Source organism: Aphelocoma coerulescens, chromosome 10 (assembly GCF_041296385.1).
Source record: "Aphelocoma coerulescens isolate FSJ_1873_10779 chromosome 10, UR_Acoe_1.0, whole genome shotgun sequence".
NCBI lineage: Eukaryota > Metazoa > Chordata > Aves > Passeriformes > Corvidae > Aphelocoma > Aphelocoma coerulescens.
Genome location: NC_091024.1, coordinates 5,119,173 through 5,136,942, shown reverse-complemented (window position 1 = coordinate 5,136,942; position 17,770 = coordinate 5,119,173). Strand labels below are relative to the sequence as shown.

Here is a 17,770-nt window from a genome sequence, read left to right as displayed (position 1 = left end):
GTTAGGAGACTTGACAAGAGACAGAGCAGCTTAATGTGCCACTAAAAATTTTGACACTAGGTTTTTACATCCCTGAAGCAGGAAACAAAATTTCAAGGTCCTTATATATTATCCTTATGGGGTATTACATCCTGTTCTTCACAGCCTGAATCTGTTGATGCTCCACTAGCAGCAATGTTTGGGATGCTCTGGCACAAAGGAGCACCCATTTTCATGCTCAGGCTGAAGCCCAGAGACACCTTTTACACCTGTAGTGCTCTCACACCAAAAAGCTGTTTGTGAACAGCCAAGGGGTGAAGAGGAAATTATTCCAGCTCCTAGCTATCTTTCTTTTCCTCAAGGCTTAAATCTGATTTTGCAACCTGCCTTTTCAATTTCCACCTCCCATAGCTGAGTCTCAGTTGAATGGACTGGCTGAATTCCCACCTGAGCAGGTTCAGCTACTCTCCTGGTCACCCTTGTCTCAGAGCCTCTGTCACCTCCCTGACCTCTCACTGCTTTATAGCTGACTGCCACCTGCCAGGCTTGGGTCTGTGAGCACAGGGTCTGCACTGAGCTGACCCAGTCTAGCAGAGCTCTCCTGCTTGGTGTCTGTGCTTTAGTGCCTCTGCCTTACTGCAGGGTATGGATTGGGGTCCCCAAAATAATGCTCCTTGTTGGTGCTAAGTAGAAGCAACGTGAGATTAGGGTTGTGCAGCAAGGCTTCATCTCAGTTTACTGAACTCGTCATCACTCAGCAGCCTTGCAGATCAGGCTGCACCTGAGTTTTACCAGATTCATAGTGTTTAGAAACCTAAATTGAAGTTAAAACCTCTGGTGATGCTAAGAATGGCTTGGTACAAAGCAAAAAATTTCAAGAAGCTGTACCTAGGATATCCTCACTGGGATGAGAGAGTAAAGACAGAGAGGTGGGGAACAAAATGGGTTGACGCTTTTCAAAAATACATTATCGCAAACTGGCTTTTTACTGTTTTTTAGCAGGAGTGTGAGTGGGGAGAAGGCAGGCTGCTGGCAGACCAGTGCAGGGAGCACAGTGTTCATCAGGCTGTGAAAATGCATATCCAGGTGAGGGGTTTGCAAGAAGCTGTGAATTTACAAATAGGAAGAGATAGTTGCTTTTGCTGGTATTCAGCCTGGAGGTGACAAAAAGACATATTTTCACTCCTGTCCCAAGTGTCAGATATATAACACGCAGAAAATTGACTTGCAATTCCAGTCCCCTGGTAGCTGGGAATGTCTCTGAGCCCCACATGTAAAGTTTATTCTGTGAGGATGACCTAGGTTACAATGTAAGATCTAACCAATAGTATGTATTCTCTTATCATCTTCACAAGCTGTTAAAGTGGGTGGGGCACTGCTCGTTATCTCCTCCCATGACTCATCCTTGATAACTCCCTCCAGGTGTTATCTCTGTTATCTCTTTTATCTCTGTGGGCAATCAAGGACCCACCACGTGACTCATAGAATTACATCAGCCCATTGTGAGGTGCTCTACCCAGTGGGAGGAGCCAAGTGTTCACACCTGGATCTAATCTGGGGTTTGGAGCAGCACAAGCAGCCCTTACTGGATTCCCAGAGGACAAGAGCTACCATTGGACCTTTGGGTGAAGACCAGACCATTTCTTCCAGGACCACTTCATCTGGACTGCTACCACCACCCTGACTAACAGGCTGTCAGGTTGTATCCTGACTCTGTCACTGTTCTTGCACTATTTTAATTTTCCTCTTAAATTATAACTCTGACTTGCAATCTCCCACTGGTTTGTTTTCAAACTAGTACAGAGGACTTGGTGGCCTTGGTGGTAACTAGCTGGGAGTGTCATTAATGGTGATATGTCAGAGAAATACAGAGGCTGTGAAAGAGGCTGTGCCTCCAAGGTACATGCTGCTGAGAGAAAAAAGATACAAGTGCTCTCCTCCAGCCTTTAGCATGACTTTTTGGAGCTGAGCACAGAACAGTAAAATATTTTTTCTCCCTGAATCCATTCCGTACTCCGGCAAAAATCCAGTCCGGGTTTTCCTCCGAATCCATTCCGTACTCCGGGAAAAGTCCAGTCCGGGTTTTCCCCAGAATCCATTCCGTACTCCGGGAAAAGTCCAGTCCGGGTTTTCCCCAGAATCCATTCCGTACTCCGGGAAAAGTCCAGTCCGGGTTTTCCTCCGAATCCATTCCGTATTCTGGAAAAAATCCAGTCCGGGTTTTCCTCCGAATCCATTCCGTACTCCGGGAAAAGTCCAGCCCGGGTTTTCCTCCGAGTCCATTCCGTATTCCGGAAAAAATCCAGTCCGGGTTTTCCCCAGAATCCATTCCGTACTCCGGGAAAAGTCCAGTCCGGGTTTTCCCCAGAATCCATTCCGTACTCCGGGAAAAGTCCAGTCCGGGTTTTCCCCAGAATCCATTCCGTACTCCGGGAAAAGTCCAGTCCGGGTTTTCCTCCGAGTCCATTCCGTATTCCGGAAAAAATCCAGTCCGGGTTTTCCCCAGAATCCATTCCGTACTCCGGGAAAAGTCCAGTCCGGGTTTTCCCCAGAATCCATTCCGTACTCCGGGAAAAGTCCAGTCCGGGTTTTCCCCAGAATCCATTCCGTACTCCGGGAAAAATCCAGTCCGGGTTTTCCCCCATGCCGTGCTTTGGGACGGGCGTGCCACAAGCAGCAAATCCAGGACAAAGCTCTTCTCCTGCGGCAGCGGCGGGGGATGGAAACCGGGCTGAGCACGTGTGTTCCTCGTTCTCCTGAGCTGCGGGATTTCTCCTGCGGCAGCGGCGGGGGATTGAAACCGGGCTGAGCACGTGGGTTCCTCGTTCTCCTTCGTCACGCAGGGCGGGATTTCTCCTCCGGCCAGCGGCGGTCGAGGGGTGTTTGGTGTGATTGTCATGTGACATAAACTTGGCCGATCCTACACAGAGCCCAGCGATGAACAGGTTTTCAGACTTCTTCAAAGTGGCCTCACCACTTCCACCTGCTTCACTTTTTAGTCTCCGACGACAGACTGATATCTGACACTTCACATTAAAACTTTCCTACCTCTGTGACAAAATACTTTTCCCAGTGCCAATCAACTGCTCTGGTCACAGCTGGTTGAAATGGGGTTTATTTATCCTTTAAGAAGTGCTCATGCAAACTGTGCCTGTATCTACATGCTCTCCTTACAACCCAGGAAAGCATCAATTTAGAAAATTCAGCATCCAGCAATATTCAATGCTATAACAACATGCTGAATTATTTACTGCATCTAACAGAATTAGTTTCAAAAAACTGCTATTCTGATTATTGCCTGGATCCTGCTCACTTCAGGTTTGATGCATTTAACAGTGAACTAGAACAGTGCATTAAATTCCTGATTATTGGCAAAGCAGCTCTCCTATTTTTCACTACTGCTCATGTGAATAAGGAAAACTTGGCTAAGGCAGGCTTGCAGAATTTGAAATACTAGCAAGAACCTTTCATCCAAAAAAGCTGAAGTACATGAGGCTGGACCAAAACAAAAGGGTGAAACAGCAACACTGGGATGTGCTGGTCCTCTGCAGCTGCTGGTGTTCAGTCCCATCCTGAGTGCCACCAGACCTCTGACACAGCCAATTTCTCTGGTCTTTGAGCATGTCAGATTAAGTTTCACTTGAATTGCGCAGAGCTGAATGTACATGCAACTGCAATTCATGTTAAGTGTAACTTCACAAATACTGAATCTGGAAATACTGTCTGTTACACTCGTTTCCTTTACCAATTCAAAATTTCACATTTGGTCTCCAGTAGACTAGGAAAAAACCACTGAAAATATTCCTTAGACTATTCCTGAGCGATGTTTTTATGTACTGTAAAATATTCTACTTTGTTATTACATTTCCTAATATTCTCACTCTTTAAACTACATCTGAATCCATGCTTTGAAATTTTACAAAGCTGAAGATCTGGTAGGCACAATGAAAGATAGAAACAGCTAAGCATCTTAAAACCAAGATGAGCTCACCAAGAGAAGTGCAATTTAGCTGTACACATAATGTACTCTTTAGTATTTGCTGCTTTTTCATTTTTCATCACGATGTGAAGGATCCACTTGCAGAATCTGGTCCATCAGACCTCAGCTCACATCTCATGAAGATTGTGACTGAAAGCTGAGGAAGAAAATATGCTGACCAGGATGTTAAAGTGAAAGTAAAAAACTTTAGACTTGTTTTTTATTCGTTTGGGTGACTATTTGTTAACGAAAACTGAAGTACTCTGGCTTCTGATACTGATAGGAATCACTGGTGTGTAATGTCAGGGCAGGAGATGAAACAGGAGCCCTGAGGTTTTTGACCAGAAGGTGACTTTTAGAATGAGTAATAATAAACCTTGCAATGTTGACTTCAGTGCTTTGCCATTTGGGTGGATATTCTGCACTTGATGGAGGAGAGGCCATTTCCAGGGGTCATCTAAGGGTGGGAGTGAATGGGGAAAGATACCATACCTTTTTGGGAAAGGGAAGAGATTTTTGCTATTCCTATCAGTAAGAATAACAAAGACAGAGTGGCCAAACATGGCAGTTGGCAAACTGCATCATTCTGTGCTCTTTCCTAGTAGCCAACAGCAGAGACACCGACAAGGATATTCACAATAGAGAAGGATGAAAAATCAACATCCTTTCCTAATCCATAATAGCTGAAGGTTGGTTTCAGCTCTGAAGGTGCCAGGAGTTTATATTCTCCCCAAGGTGTTTGCTAGGGTTGGCTGTGCTTGTTCAAGCTGTTCCTGTTATCCACATAAATGTGCAGCTTTTGCTCTTCACCTCTGCCCTGTCATTTCGGAATGGTGAATGGAAATGCACTTCTAGACCTCACTGGGAGTGCATCACTGAAGAGGATATTCTCTGTCCTTGATATTTCTCTGTCTTCAAATCTATCCTGATTGGCAGCCAGCCCTCTAGCATCTGCTGGATTGGTTTCAAGGTTCAGGAGGATTTTTATTTAACTCCTTCTGTTCTTTGCTAAATTTTGGCCTTAAGACCTGAAATGGGGCTCAAACAGACTTTTCACATGGGATCTGGCAACTTTTCCATTCCTGAATCTTATACTTAGGAAAATGTATTTCTGGAAAAAATATGTCAAGATATCCAAAGGAGATAGTTCAGAGTAGAGGAGAAAATAATGGTTTAAAGTAAGCAAGATGGTAATTATGTGCTCAGATAGCTTCTAGAAACATGTCAGAAGTTTATTGTCAGAAAATCTGCCTCAGAGCCATTTGCATTTCAGACACGAAAACATGTCATGGTGCAGTAGATCAGCCCTGGTTAGGCTAGGACTGGAATTATTGCAGTTTGATGCTCAAACTGTGCTTTGAACCTCTCACAAGTTGGTAAGAAATTCTGTGATAGTCCCATAGCAAGCAGGCTGGGATTGTCTATTTGCCATTAGTTCAGCCTCTCCAAAGCTTCTGCTATGTATTCACTTGGTTGCTTTAGTAGACATTGGTATAACGGAGCCTTCTTGGATAAAACCCTGATTCCATTTAAGTATTGATTTATTGGATGCTAGGATTACAGCCTGAAGTTCAGAACATGAGGGTGGGTTATAAAAGCAAGCCCTGGACTGCATGGTTAGGGAGTCAGGCCCCATCTCTGGCTGAATTGCAAGGCCCTGGGTATTGTCTGTGAGTGACTTACAATCTTTTCTGTGTTGCTGTAGAAGTGGAACGCAGTTTCCAGGCTGAACGGCAAAATACGCTTAAGCCATGGAGTCCAGCCAGGAATCCTCACTCTTCCTGGTGAAGATACTGGAGGAGCTGGACACGAAGCAGAATACTGTTTCTTACCAGGATCTCTGCAAGTCCCTGTGTGCAAGGTTTGATTTATCCCAGTTGGCCAAGCTCAGAAGCGTGCTGTTTTACACTGCTTGCCTGGATCCTAATTTCCCAGCGACTTTGTTCAAAGACAAAATGAGATGCACTGTAAACAATCAGCAATCAAAGAAAATCATGGTTGCAGCAGATATAGTAACAATATTCAACCTCATACAAATGAACGGGGGAGTGGCCAAGGAGAAGCTTCCAGTAGCAAGGCACAAAGTGAAGAAGAAGGAGTCCTTTGAGTCCTGCAGGTCTGACACAGAGATCTGCAATCTGGCAGACTGTGTGCCTGACTGTGTGCCCAACTGCGAGCTCAACGACCAGGACTTTAACCGGGGCTTTCCAGTCAGAAGGTCTTCAAAATGCAGAAAGATGGACTGCAAAGACTGCCAGCAGTTCGTCCCCTCATCAGAACCTAACTTCTTGCTCGGTGTTAATAAGGACATGAAGGGCCGGGCTGCCTCTCTGGACAGGCTGCAGGCACTGGCGTCCTACTCCATTGCCACGTCCCCACCATGTGAGATGCAGAGTACGTACTTCCCCATGAACATTGAAAATGAATCTATTTCAGACCAGGATTCCTTGCCTATAGGTGCAGGCATAAAAGAAACTTTCATTTCAAATGATGAGCCTTTCGTGATGCAGTCGTGTGTCCAGAAGAGAAATATATTCAAAGAAGATTTTCATAATCTGATTACAATATCTCCCAACTTAATACCATCCAACAAAACACCAGAAGATGGACACAGAGAGCCTCAGAACAGGAAAGAAAGCTCTAAGCAGACTTTTTTCAACCACAGCTTTGAAATGCCATACAGCAGCCAGTACTTGAATCCAGTTTATTCTCCTATACCAGACAAAAGGCGAGTGAAGCATGAAAGTTTAGATGATCTTCAAGCTTCAACGTATTTTGGCCCAACTACTGTTCTTGGGCCCCAGGAAACCAAAAAGTGGAGTGGAAAGCCAACGAAGCAAACTGCCTGGCCAGCTAAAAGCTGGAGTTTAAATACTGAGGAGGTCCCTGACTTTGAACGCTCATTTTTTAACAGGAAGCAGTCTGAAGAGAAACCACGATACCAGAGTTCAAACAACCCATCTCCAAACTTTCCTTCAGTTGACAGGCATCAGTCCTACCTAAACACAAAGGATCAGCAACCAATTATGCAGGCAAACTATGCTGTGAAACCCAATGGGCATAAACCTAAGGAGATTCCTTCCATTCTAGATGTGGAAAAACACGAGCCAGTCAAAAAGTTTAAGGATAAAAGCATTAACTGTACTTCTGTGCAGATCTTAAGCATCGACAGGACCATGAGTGTTGGGACACAAACAGAGCAGCAGGTTCTGGACCACAAGAAGTGCAAGGATTTGTGTGCAGCAGGCCAAGCCAAGTACGGTGAGCGGCACTCTCTGAAGCAGTCGGATGATGACTCCGAAATCGTGAGTGATGACATCAGTGACATTTTCCGGTTTTTGGATGACATGAGTATCAGCGGGTCCACGGGAGTGATGCAGTCCTCGTGCTACAACAGCACTGGTTCCTTGTCTCAGGTGCATAAATCAGACTGTGATAGCTCACCTGAGCACAATTTGACTAAGATCTCCAACGGGAGTGCCTGCAACAAATTGGATAAAGTGGTCAGGGCGGATGTCAGTAACACAGATGATGAACTGAAAACGAGTGTCTGCAAATTAGTCTTGAGGATTGGCGAAATAGAGAAGAAACTGGAATCTCTCTCAGGTGTCCGAGAAGAAATCTCTCAAGTCCTGGGAAAATTAAGCAAGCTGGATCAAAAAATCCAGCAGCCAGAGAAGGTCAGTGTACAAATAGATCTCAACTCTTTGACAAGCGATGCCGCATCAGATGAGAGCAACTCCCCGCAGATATTTCAGTGCCACAATACTCCTCATGGAGGCAAGCTGGAGAATAATCCAGAATGGTGCTGTTCGGATGCCAGTGGAAGTAATAGCGAGAGTCTTCGAGTAAAAGCCTTAAAAAAAAGTTTGTTTACTAGGAGATCATCAAGATCATTAACAGAGGAAAACAGTGCAACCGAATCCAAAATAGCAAGTATTTCAAACTCTCCCCGAGACTGGAGAGCTATTACTTACACCAACCAAGTTGGCATTACAGAGGAGGAGATGAAAGAGAGAGATGGAGGAGAAAATAAGGACTGGCACAGGAAATCTAAAGAGGTAATTTGAACTTTAACTCACATACTAAATGCTTAAAAATAATGTGGTTGTGAATATCTTCCATAGTTATCACAAGCCTCGGGGTATGACAATCTTTGCCCTGCCATGTTATGCCTGCCTATATTGTTACCATAATTGAGTGATTTTGTACCTGTAGGTTCTTGCTTGGCAGCTGCAAATGGCCAAGTGGCTCCTTAAAAGCTTTGCTTTTTTGTAAAGGGAGGGTGGTAATGTGGGTGGCATGTTGGGAAGATGATGGTATTCTTCATCATCAGTAGCAGTATAAGGAGGCCTGGTAATTACCTTGGTGAAAAGCGTGTGGGGAAAATTGAAATTCTCTAGTGATTGTTTTAGAAGGGATATTTTGGATTTGAATTGTGATGGCTTTTATCAGAGAAGTATGTACATATTTAGAAGCCAACAAAATAGATTCATGGATTTAAATCCCTCAAGGAAAAGAGCCCTTGTATGTGTACCGTGAGAGGCTCATTGTAGTTGTGTTCTCTCTGTCTGACTTTCATGGTCATTCAAATGACTCTTAAGCCCCCTGTTGAGGAACTACAGCGTAGCTGTGCTCTTGGTCTTGCTGGGCAGAAGAGCTCTGCCCATCCTCCCAGCAGCTGCCCAGTGCCCCCTTCGCTGACCCCATGGCTGTCCTGGCTGCCCTTGTGCAGGGCTCTGGGTGCTGCTCTGTTGAAAGTGCACAGGGTGGGTGCTTGTTTCTGTTTGGGGAGGGGCTCCTGCAGCCCCTTGTCAATTGTGACCACACAGCAGGCATGCTGTGCCTCCTTACAGTGGGCTGTGAGGGCAGAGAAGGTTGAGAAGACAGAGGAAGAGATTTGATGGGAATAAGTGTGGTTGGGTGAACAAGAAACCACAAACCATGGGTTATTGCTAGACTGCAGAGGGGGAAGAAGGCCGTCCTTAGTAAGCCCAAACCTTGGCTTTTCTGTAGATTGCTCTGCTCAGGATGACATTCTGACTTTGGGAGTCCCTTACAGACTCCTTCCATGGACTGTGGCTGACACTGGATGGTACCATGGGTGCTGCAGTGTCAGGCTGGGTGTATCCCTCAAGACTGCTTCATGTTAGGATTTGATCCAGAAACAGAAACCCGGAAGCCTGCTTGTGTCTCTCAGCTTTTGCAGATCAGTTGGGCTTCTCTGGATGTCAGGGCCATGTTCAGAATAGTTTTTTGATCTGTAAACAGCACAAAACCTAAATTTCTTCTGCTGCATCAGCATTGTGTTTGTGTTCTAGTGAATGTGGAGTTGTGTCTGTAAAATACCTCTTTGGTTTGGCTGTGGGAAGAAGGGGGGCAAGTGGATTAAGGCCATCCAAAACCTTTGGCTTAGCTGGTAAATTTTTTATCATATGGTGATTCTGAAAGGAATAGCTCTGTCTTTTGTGTTTAACTCCCTCATAGTCTTGTTTTTTTCTCTCAAATTCTTTTGAACCCTATTGCAGGCAGACAGGCAATATGAAATCCCACAGCCACATAGACTCTCTAAACAGCCAAAAGATGCTTTCTTGATTGAACAAGTCTTTAGTCCTCATCCCTACCCTGCATCACTCAAGTCACACATGAAAAGCAACCCACTCTACACAGACATGAGGTTGACAGAGCTGGCTGAAGTGAAACGTGCCCAGCCATCGTGGACCATAGAGGAATACACGAGGAATTCGGGGGATAAAGGCAAGATCGCAGCCTTGGATCTACAAGTGAGTCCCATTTGTTTAATTTGAATGGCTTGATTACAAAAGGATGTTGCCAGCATATGCATTTAAGAAGGGACTTGGATAGCTCAGGAAAGAGCTGTGAATTGTTGTGTCTCTAATCTTGCTGATCCCTATCCATCCTGGCCAGGGACAATGAAGAATGGGACTGTTTCACTGCTGAATGGTGATCCTTGACAGGTTGATGCTCCCAGCTAATTCTGCAATGGAGAGATGTCTTCTAAGCCATTGTGGCTTTAGTAGCTCTAAAGAAGAGTTAGAGAATAAGGAAGTGCAGGGGTGAACTGGTCCCTAACTGCAGCAAGGCAGAGTGGTGCAGGAGCTGGAACTGCTGCCTTTTCCTTTGTGTTTGTTCTCTCTGAATTATTCACAGGGAATTGCAGTGTTAAGGTTTTATTTTTTTCCATTTTACTAGGAAGATGAGACATAAAATACTTGCAGAAGATGTTCAATACCATGACTGGTTTTGAAACATATCACTGTTGCAGCTTTGAAGTGGCTGTTGGAAACCAGCCAGGCAGCTGATGGTGTGTCTAGTTTGCATTTTGGTTCAGCTTGTAAGCATGCAGGCTCTTGTGCAACAAGCACAGGAGACAAATTCAAATTTTGCATTTACATTTTCCCAAGACAAAATCACAAACCTGCCATAAAATGAGCACCCACACTGGATACCCTGTGTAGTCTGATAGTCACAACATATCTTTTAGGAAGGAAGGTAACCGAGCAGAGGTTTAAAGAGGAAGCCTGAAGAATGACATCCAAAATGTGTAAAGACCAAAGAAACGTTGCATTTCTTGGTCTTGAAATCCAAATGTGTCACACAATGAAACCCACACTGATGTGCAAATAACTGTGTATTGTTTATATGCACTTTGACAGTAGAATGTAGGACCAGTGTGGGGGTCTGGTGCTGACCTCAAGTATTTTGGGCTCTGTGGCCAGCAGTCTGTGGGGTGCAGCTGTGCTCAAGCAGGGAGTCTGCTTGTCTCCACAGCTTGTCTGCCAGGGAAAGTGGCATGGAAGAGTCTGAGACCTTGGTGCTCCATGCCAGCCCTCGGTGGCTTGGTGCTGAGGGTACCTAAGCCAGCTCCAAACCCATCAGGCTAATCCCTAGGAAAGCATCAGGGTGCTGTGCCTCAGGACCCCAAGTTGGCTCATTTGATTTGAAACCATCACCCACACAGTGTTGTAGTGCAACTCCCGTGAGTGTTTCTGCAGGAATTTGTGCACAACAGATTCACCTCCTTGCTTGGCTCATGCAAACTTCCCTGTCCTCATCAGCCCCTGCTCCTTTCTGTGCCTAAAGTGCAATTGGAGAGAAACCAGGCAGCACAGGGACCAGGCTGCACCTTGCCTCAGCTCCCTGCTGCTTTTTGGGTTTTAAAAGCTTTAGAGGGCTTACTGAATTCCTAACCCTGGCGTGGCAGACTGTATGCTAGAGTAGAAATAGGCTGGAAGAAGTTCCTCTGCAGCAGGCAGTCACAAAGCATCCTTTACCTGCTGTGTGAGCCAATAAGGGAGGTGATATTTGGGAGCAAAACCCCTCTGGGAGAAGTGTTCTCCATCTGCTCCTCGTAGGGCTGTTTTGTTCTCTGTAAGCAGCTCTGCATAGCTGTGAGCAAACCAGAGCAATCGGCTTATTGCCATCATTTATCTTTAGGATAAAGGTGATAGAAGTTTACTGGTTTGATTCTCTCCCTCCAAAAAGACTGTCAGAATTGCATCTACCCCGCAAAGCCCACGTCTAGACTTTATAATGGAGCTTAGTGACAAACTTAAAAAATAGACACAGACTGATGAGTGGGGTTTTTTTTTCCCAGTGATTAAGTTTATTAGAACTGAAAGTAAATACATTATGCCTTAATGAACATTCCTACGTCTGGCAATGAAATGGGAAAGGAAGCTGATTAACAGTAATGGGCCTTTTTAATAATGCATCTTCCTTCTGAAGTAGTTAAAAGGTCAATGCCAAGGCAGAGGAGTCCAAAACTGCAATTTCCTTGAAGCACAGTATGCCTATCTTTGGGAACTTTCTACCTTTGTTTACTTAAAATTTCTCCTGGAGCCTGACAAGTCTGCTGGGTTTTCCTCCAAAAAAAGAATTGCAAAAGTAGTCATGCCCAAAGCTTGTCCCAGGTGTGGGCTGTGTGTGAGATTCATTGCTTTGCTCTGTGTATGATGATCCACTGGGATGAAACAGTGTCAGGCTGTTTTCTGATGCCTTTAGAGATGAGATTGCTTATTTTATTCAGAAGGCTGGAACAGGTAATTCAAAGCCCAAATGGTACAATCACAGATGTGGCTGATGGCCTCTGTTTCAGCATCCTAATGCTATCGTCCAGCTGTCCATAAAATGATCATAAAACCATTGCTCGATTTTCATTGTTTATTTCTGAGATAGCCATAAACTCACTTCTTTTAGTAGTTCTGTACATAAAGCAAATGCTGCTATCAGGCAAAGCCAAGTTTCAGCCAGTAGCTCATGGTCACAAAAGCTGAATTAGTCAATTAAAGGCTTAGTCAAATCCCTCTCAAGTCAGCTGGAATTTCTTTGCAGGGTCCAGCAAGCTTTGGATCAGGACTTTTACAAGGACTGAAATAGTGTGTGTTAGGGTATTCTCACTGTAATATTTTTATGTGGATTTTTTTTTCATTTTTTTAAAGAACTAGACTTTTGGAGCCCCAGATGAAGGAGACAGCTTTGGGGAAATGCTGTCATTTTTCAAAATGTTCTTTTTGCTTTATTCCTGTCTGCTGATAAGTTCAATATAATATGTAGTGTTTGGGTTTCCCCAGTTTTCCCCCCATTTTCCTCTAACACAGAAGTTAAAGGGGAAAAAAACAAGCAAGGTTGAAATGGAAAGCTTTAAGAAGTCATAAATACTTAGGAATAAAAAGCTGTGAGAAATAATAAATAAATAAATTAAAATAAATAAATAGTGGAAATACTGATAAAGTTCTGCAGGTTGCCTGGGTCCCCAGGCATTGCCATTCCAGAGGGGAGGGGGTCTGCAAATTGCCCCTGCAGAAGGACTGGGTGCTGGATGGGCTGGATAATCATGCCCTGCAAGCAAGTCATGGTACCAAAATTAGGGTTAGATTTATAAAATGTAGTGCATGAGGAGCATATATTAAGAGCCTTTCCCATCAGCTGAGCTTTAATAATTTAAAAATTATTAACAGTAACAGGCCAGCACTTGCTGACATCTCTGCTGTCAAGCAGATTAAAGAGATCTTATTTAAATGCCATCCAAGGTGATGAAGTTTCTGGTAAATCAGAGGTACGTGAGGGATTTTGGAGCAGAATCTTACTGTTGCAGGAGTCTATTTTTTGCAGTATTTTCTTACCACTTTCGTCAGCTTTATGGAATTGGGACCAGGAGATGAAGGGGTGCGAGAAGTGGCAATAACCCACTTTATCCTGACAGCAGATCCAGGTGCAGCTGGGAGGCCTTCAGGCACATCTGCTTTGTTTATTTACGTTACTAATGGCAGACCCCAGGCAACTAACAACTGTTTCCTTCTAATTTTTAGACTCAAGAATCTTTAAACCCAAACAACTTAGAGTACTGGATGGAAGACATTTATACTCCTGGCTATGATTCCTTGTTGAAGCGGAAAGAAGCCGAGTTCAGGAGAGCAAAGGTTTGCAAGATCGCTGCCCTGATCGCAGCGGCCGCCTGTACGGTTATCCTGGTCATTGTGGTTCCCATTTGTACAATGAAATCCTGAACCTGGCCACAGACCTGTGACTCCCAGCCACCTGTGTCTCGGATAGCTCACGCTGTGTGTCAAATGTCTGCTGGCAAAACTGTAAGGAATTCGCTGAGGAGCAGTGTTCTGAGGATATCCTGGTGGAGAATGCTGTAAATGAAGGCAGAACGCAGAACAGCTAGAGGGACATTTTTGGAAAAGTCCTATTTTAAATAACAGACTTTGTGGTGAAGTTAATGGGAACTCGGTTCAATTTTTATGCATTTTTAAGAGTGCAATATTTTTTTTTTTTTTCCTAAAGAAATGATATAATGTTTTACAGAATCAGAGACTGATGAGAATCCAGGCAAAAGAGGAAGGTTGTCTGAGCTATGTTGCATTTAAATGAAGTGTGGGTACATGGAGGTAGCACTGTATAGAAGGGAATGTTCTATATGCATTACATCGGGGAGCTAGGGAAGTCTTAACAGCTCTCTACAATGTAGAAAACTCTGAATGTATTGTATTTATTTTATAGTATTTATGTATTTCATGATCATTTGTTTGAAAGCAGACTGTGTAGCTGTGAACAGAGTTCATTCCTATGTTCAGATTAAAAAGGGCTCTTTGTATTTGGTCTTGCCCTGAGACCCACTCTATCATCACTGAGTACTTAGATCTAAGTGCAATGTGCTGCAGACCAAAAAGGTTATGTTTTAAAGCAATCACAAGAGGTTTTAGTTACTTCTGTTAAATAACATTTGCATAGAGCTGGCAAACTTGCCTTGCCAAAAGGGTATTCCTTACCTCTGCAGACAGTGAAGTTGTCTCAATTTCACTCCTGCCAGCAAGCAAAGCTGGCAAATCAAAGCAACGCTCTGTTAAAGTTCTTGGAAATGTAATCTGAACAGTTACAATTTTTTTTTTTTCTCACAAAGTCTTTGTGCCTTTTTTTAGACTGTAGGTTAAATAGAACTGTGTAATTTTTTGCTATTTTAAGCCCATAACATAAATCACGGCATAATGGGTACTAATGGAGCTTCTTTTCCCACAAGCCTTCTATACAGCTCCGAGTGCTCCTCAAGCAGCAGGGCTGGTGGTTACTGAGCACTTATATTAAGGGCACAATTTCTCAGCACTGGTAGAAACTTGCTGCTGATGCAATGCATCCAGCACAGGGAGATCTTTTGCTTCCCTCTTGCTAATGTACTTAAGAATGATGGTTGAATCTACTGGGCAGCAAGCAGTCTGTATCCCATTGGAAATGTCCATTTGATGCTTTATCCCAAATGCAAATAGCAGGTTCGATGGAATTCTCAAGGTAGGACAGAAATTGCCTGTCATGGTTAGTGAAAGCAAAAACCCAGACAGTATTACTCTTCTGTCAAGTTTAGGAAAAAAAGACAAAAAAAGTATTTTCAGGAAATAATGTGATCTTGCTGGTCCTCTAAGGGAAAGGAGATTCTTTTAGTGAATGCTCTTTATGTAAGGTAATTTGGTTTCTTCAGAAGCAGCTTCCCTACACAATGACACAGCAGCTAAGAAAGGATTGGATGCTCCTTCCTCTGGCTCTCTGGGATGTGCTGCACTCACTGTTTGTTTCTGGCTGGTTTAAAAAAAGTATTGAGGGAAGGGTGTGTGGGAGGCGAAGGCTTTGTTGTGACTTTAGATGTGTGTCAGTTCTTTCCTGCAGCTGGAGAGCTGTTTGTGTGCTGCTCATGTGCTGTGCTTTATTTAGGGATAGGTGATCCCTGGGACTGTTGATCTATCAGAAAAATAAGCGTGAGCACAGGGTTGGATGTCCCATCAGCAAAGAGAGAACAAGAATAGGCCCACAGACAAAATCTGTGCCTGCCTGGCCTGAATCCTGACCCAAATTCTGTGGCTTTGGCCCATTCTTTATACTAAGATAATTTCTCTTTCCTCCCAGATGCTGGAGGATGGAGTCACAGCAGGGAGGGAGCAATTCACACTGTCTATTTTAGGCTGCCTTTGATTATGGTGTGATTCAGAGCACCTGAGTACAGGAGCTCAGGATCCATCCGTAGTAAATATAGACAGGTAGAGAAAACCTCTGGGGACAACTCAGAGCTGCCAGCAAGATATCTAATATTAGACATGTGAAAAACACTCTGGAGGACACTGCTCTGCAGTTTACCTCCTGCCCAATTTAGGTTGACTGTATATGTAGAAAAACCTATTCCTATTTCAGGTAACGTCAGAAAGCCCTCTTGACACCCCTCCTTGGCTGGTGACAGCAGCACGGGCTGCTGTTGGAGGGAGCAGTGTGGGGGCACAGTGTCAATCCCCCATCTGCCCACACCAAGCAGTGACAAGACCCTTGGAGGGGCAGGATGAGTGGGGACAGACCCCCTGCCTTCACCAAGCCCTCTTGCACTACTGTGAATGGTCTGGCCCTGCTGCCCCCAGCCCCAAATCAGCACTTTCTCCAGGGCATTTCAGTAATCTGATTTTAGAAAATACCAGCCTTAGGGGAGATAGGAGAAGGGTGTGGGAGGTGCTGCTGATCACAGGGTTTGTCTGTGCAACTCATCCAGCTAGCACCAGATGAGTCTTTGCATTAGAGATGCCCAGAATCCTGGGAAGGCTTTTGCAGGTTATGGAGCTGTGGGTGACGTGAAGCTGGCCCAACCCAAGCACTCAGCATCCCAAACATCCATGCTGCTCCTAATTTATTGAGGTGCTTTTGCCCAACCTTACTTTGCACAAGCAGCCAGTGGCACCCACTCCATTGGTCAGTAGTTTCCTTGCACACCAGACTGTGGTTTGTCATGAATTCCCTCCTGGGGCTCGATTTGGCTCCTGCAGTCTCTGGAAGCATTTCCATGGTGCCAGGAGCCTGAGGGGAGCTTGGAGAGCAGAGCCTGACTCCCTGCTCCACAAACACCTCTGTGAGCTGCTACCTTGCTGTCTCCTCCCCTCCCTGGCTGCCTCTGGCAGCTCCTTGGCACCACTGGGATGTGTATCCCAAGCCATTCCCAGTGGGATTTGCATCTGGCACAGAGCCCTTCTTAAATAGGCAAGGAGATGGAGTGATGGGATGCTGCTGCTGGAGGAGAGCAGCCAGGGAAGGAGGAAGCCTGCACAGAGTGTACACACTAGGTGAAATCCTGACATATTAACCTGCAAGAATATTGTGATCCACCTTGTGAACCAGTTACCAACTAGAATACGCTGTATACTATATGATAGACTTTTGTATAAAAAAAAAAAAAGAGAAACTAAAGCTATAGGTACATTGTAATCCTTGGTGTGATTGAAAAAGTGTCCTAGATTGTATTACTTAATTAAAATTATGATGAGCATATTGAACTGTTTTTCGTATTTATGCCTTATAAACTTGATATATTACACACGATAAAATGAAACTGCAAGAACTATAAGAAAAGATACTCCATTTTGGGGGCAAATCCCATTTGCTTTTCCTAAAAAAAGAGTGCTGCTTTAAATGAGCTTAATAAATCATGTGTGCAGAAGAGCAAGAGTAGGATATGTCCCCAAATGACTTTTTAGGATTTTTTTTTTTTTTAAATGGGGCTTTGGTTAATGTACTATGTAATAATTTTATTTTATAATGTTACTGTACAATGTTGCCTTTTGGTTCATTTAAATATAACACCAAATAAACTTGAAATTACAGTGTCCTAAGTTTTAATGAAACAGTTATAATAATTTATTACTCCACTGCTTTTCCAGTTGTTTTTTTTCTTAGGGACATCAAGATAGCCATGGGATGTGAGTGTCTCAGTGTTAGATAACTAAGTTATCTAACAGCCTATCCAGTTCTTGGCAGAATTGCTAATGGATTTCTAACTTGTGAAATAATAAGATGGCAGAAGATAATGAAAAATGAGTTTGTTTGGTTTCTTTTAAGAGCTCCTTTGCATCACATTGTTTGGGCTTCTGGAAGATTAGCTCTTGACACTAATCATAGTATTTCATTTTATAGGTTATTTCATGACTGAGTTTTGCCATATCAACTGTTTTATGACTAATATTTTGGTACCTGTTTAACTTACATGTTTATGCAACCACTGCCCCTTTTATGTCAGTACTACAGATAAGTGCTTATAATCACCTGTGAACAGGCAGTCAGTTTGCTTAGGGTCCCTGTATGAATTTAATTTGCTGCTTGTGAGTTGTTAATTGCCAAAGCAGGTTGTCTTAAAATTACAGGTATTGAAACACAGGTAGAGCTGAGCCTACCACTGCTGGAGGTTACAGAGGGCAGCTGTGGAAGAAGACACATAAACAATGAGCAGTGACTTGAAAACACAGTATTTGAGACCTTGATTTGCTC

At 43.9% G+C, this 17,770-nt stretch overlaps 1 protein-coding gene across 2 annotated transcripts in view; it reads left to right on the top strand.

The window, feature by feature from the left end:
- MINAR1 (membrane integral NOTCH2 associated receptor 1) overlaps positions 1–17,086 on the top strand; it is a 61,071-nt gene extending 43,985 nt beyond the window's left edge. Inside the window, exons 1-4 of one of the 2 annotated variants that reach the window (XM_069025840.1) lie at positions 1,023–1,065; positions 5,664–8,019; positions 9,487–9,741; positions 13,291–17,086. In XM_069025840.1, coding sequence (XP_068881941.1) covers positions 5,710–8,019; positions 9,487–9,741; positions 13,291–13,488 — 2,763 coding nt within the window. In that variant the 5' untranslated portion in view covers positions 1,023–1,065; positions 5,664–5,709 and the 3' untranslated portion in view covers positions 13,489–17,086. Of the gene's footprint in view, positions 1–1,022; positions 1,066–5,663; positions 8,020–9,486; positions 9,742–13,290 lie in introns of those variants that run through there. The other variant, XM_069025839.1, reaches the window with a different exon arrangement.
- Positions 17,087–17,770: the final 684 nt, after the last annotated feature.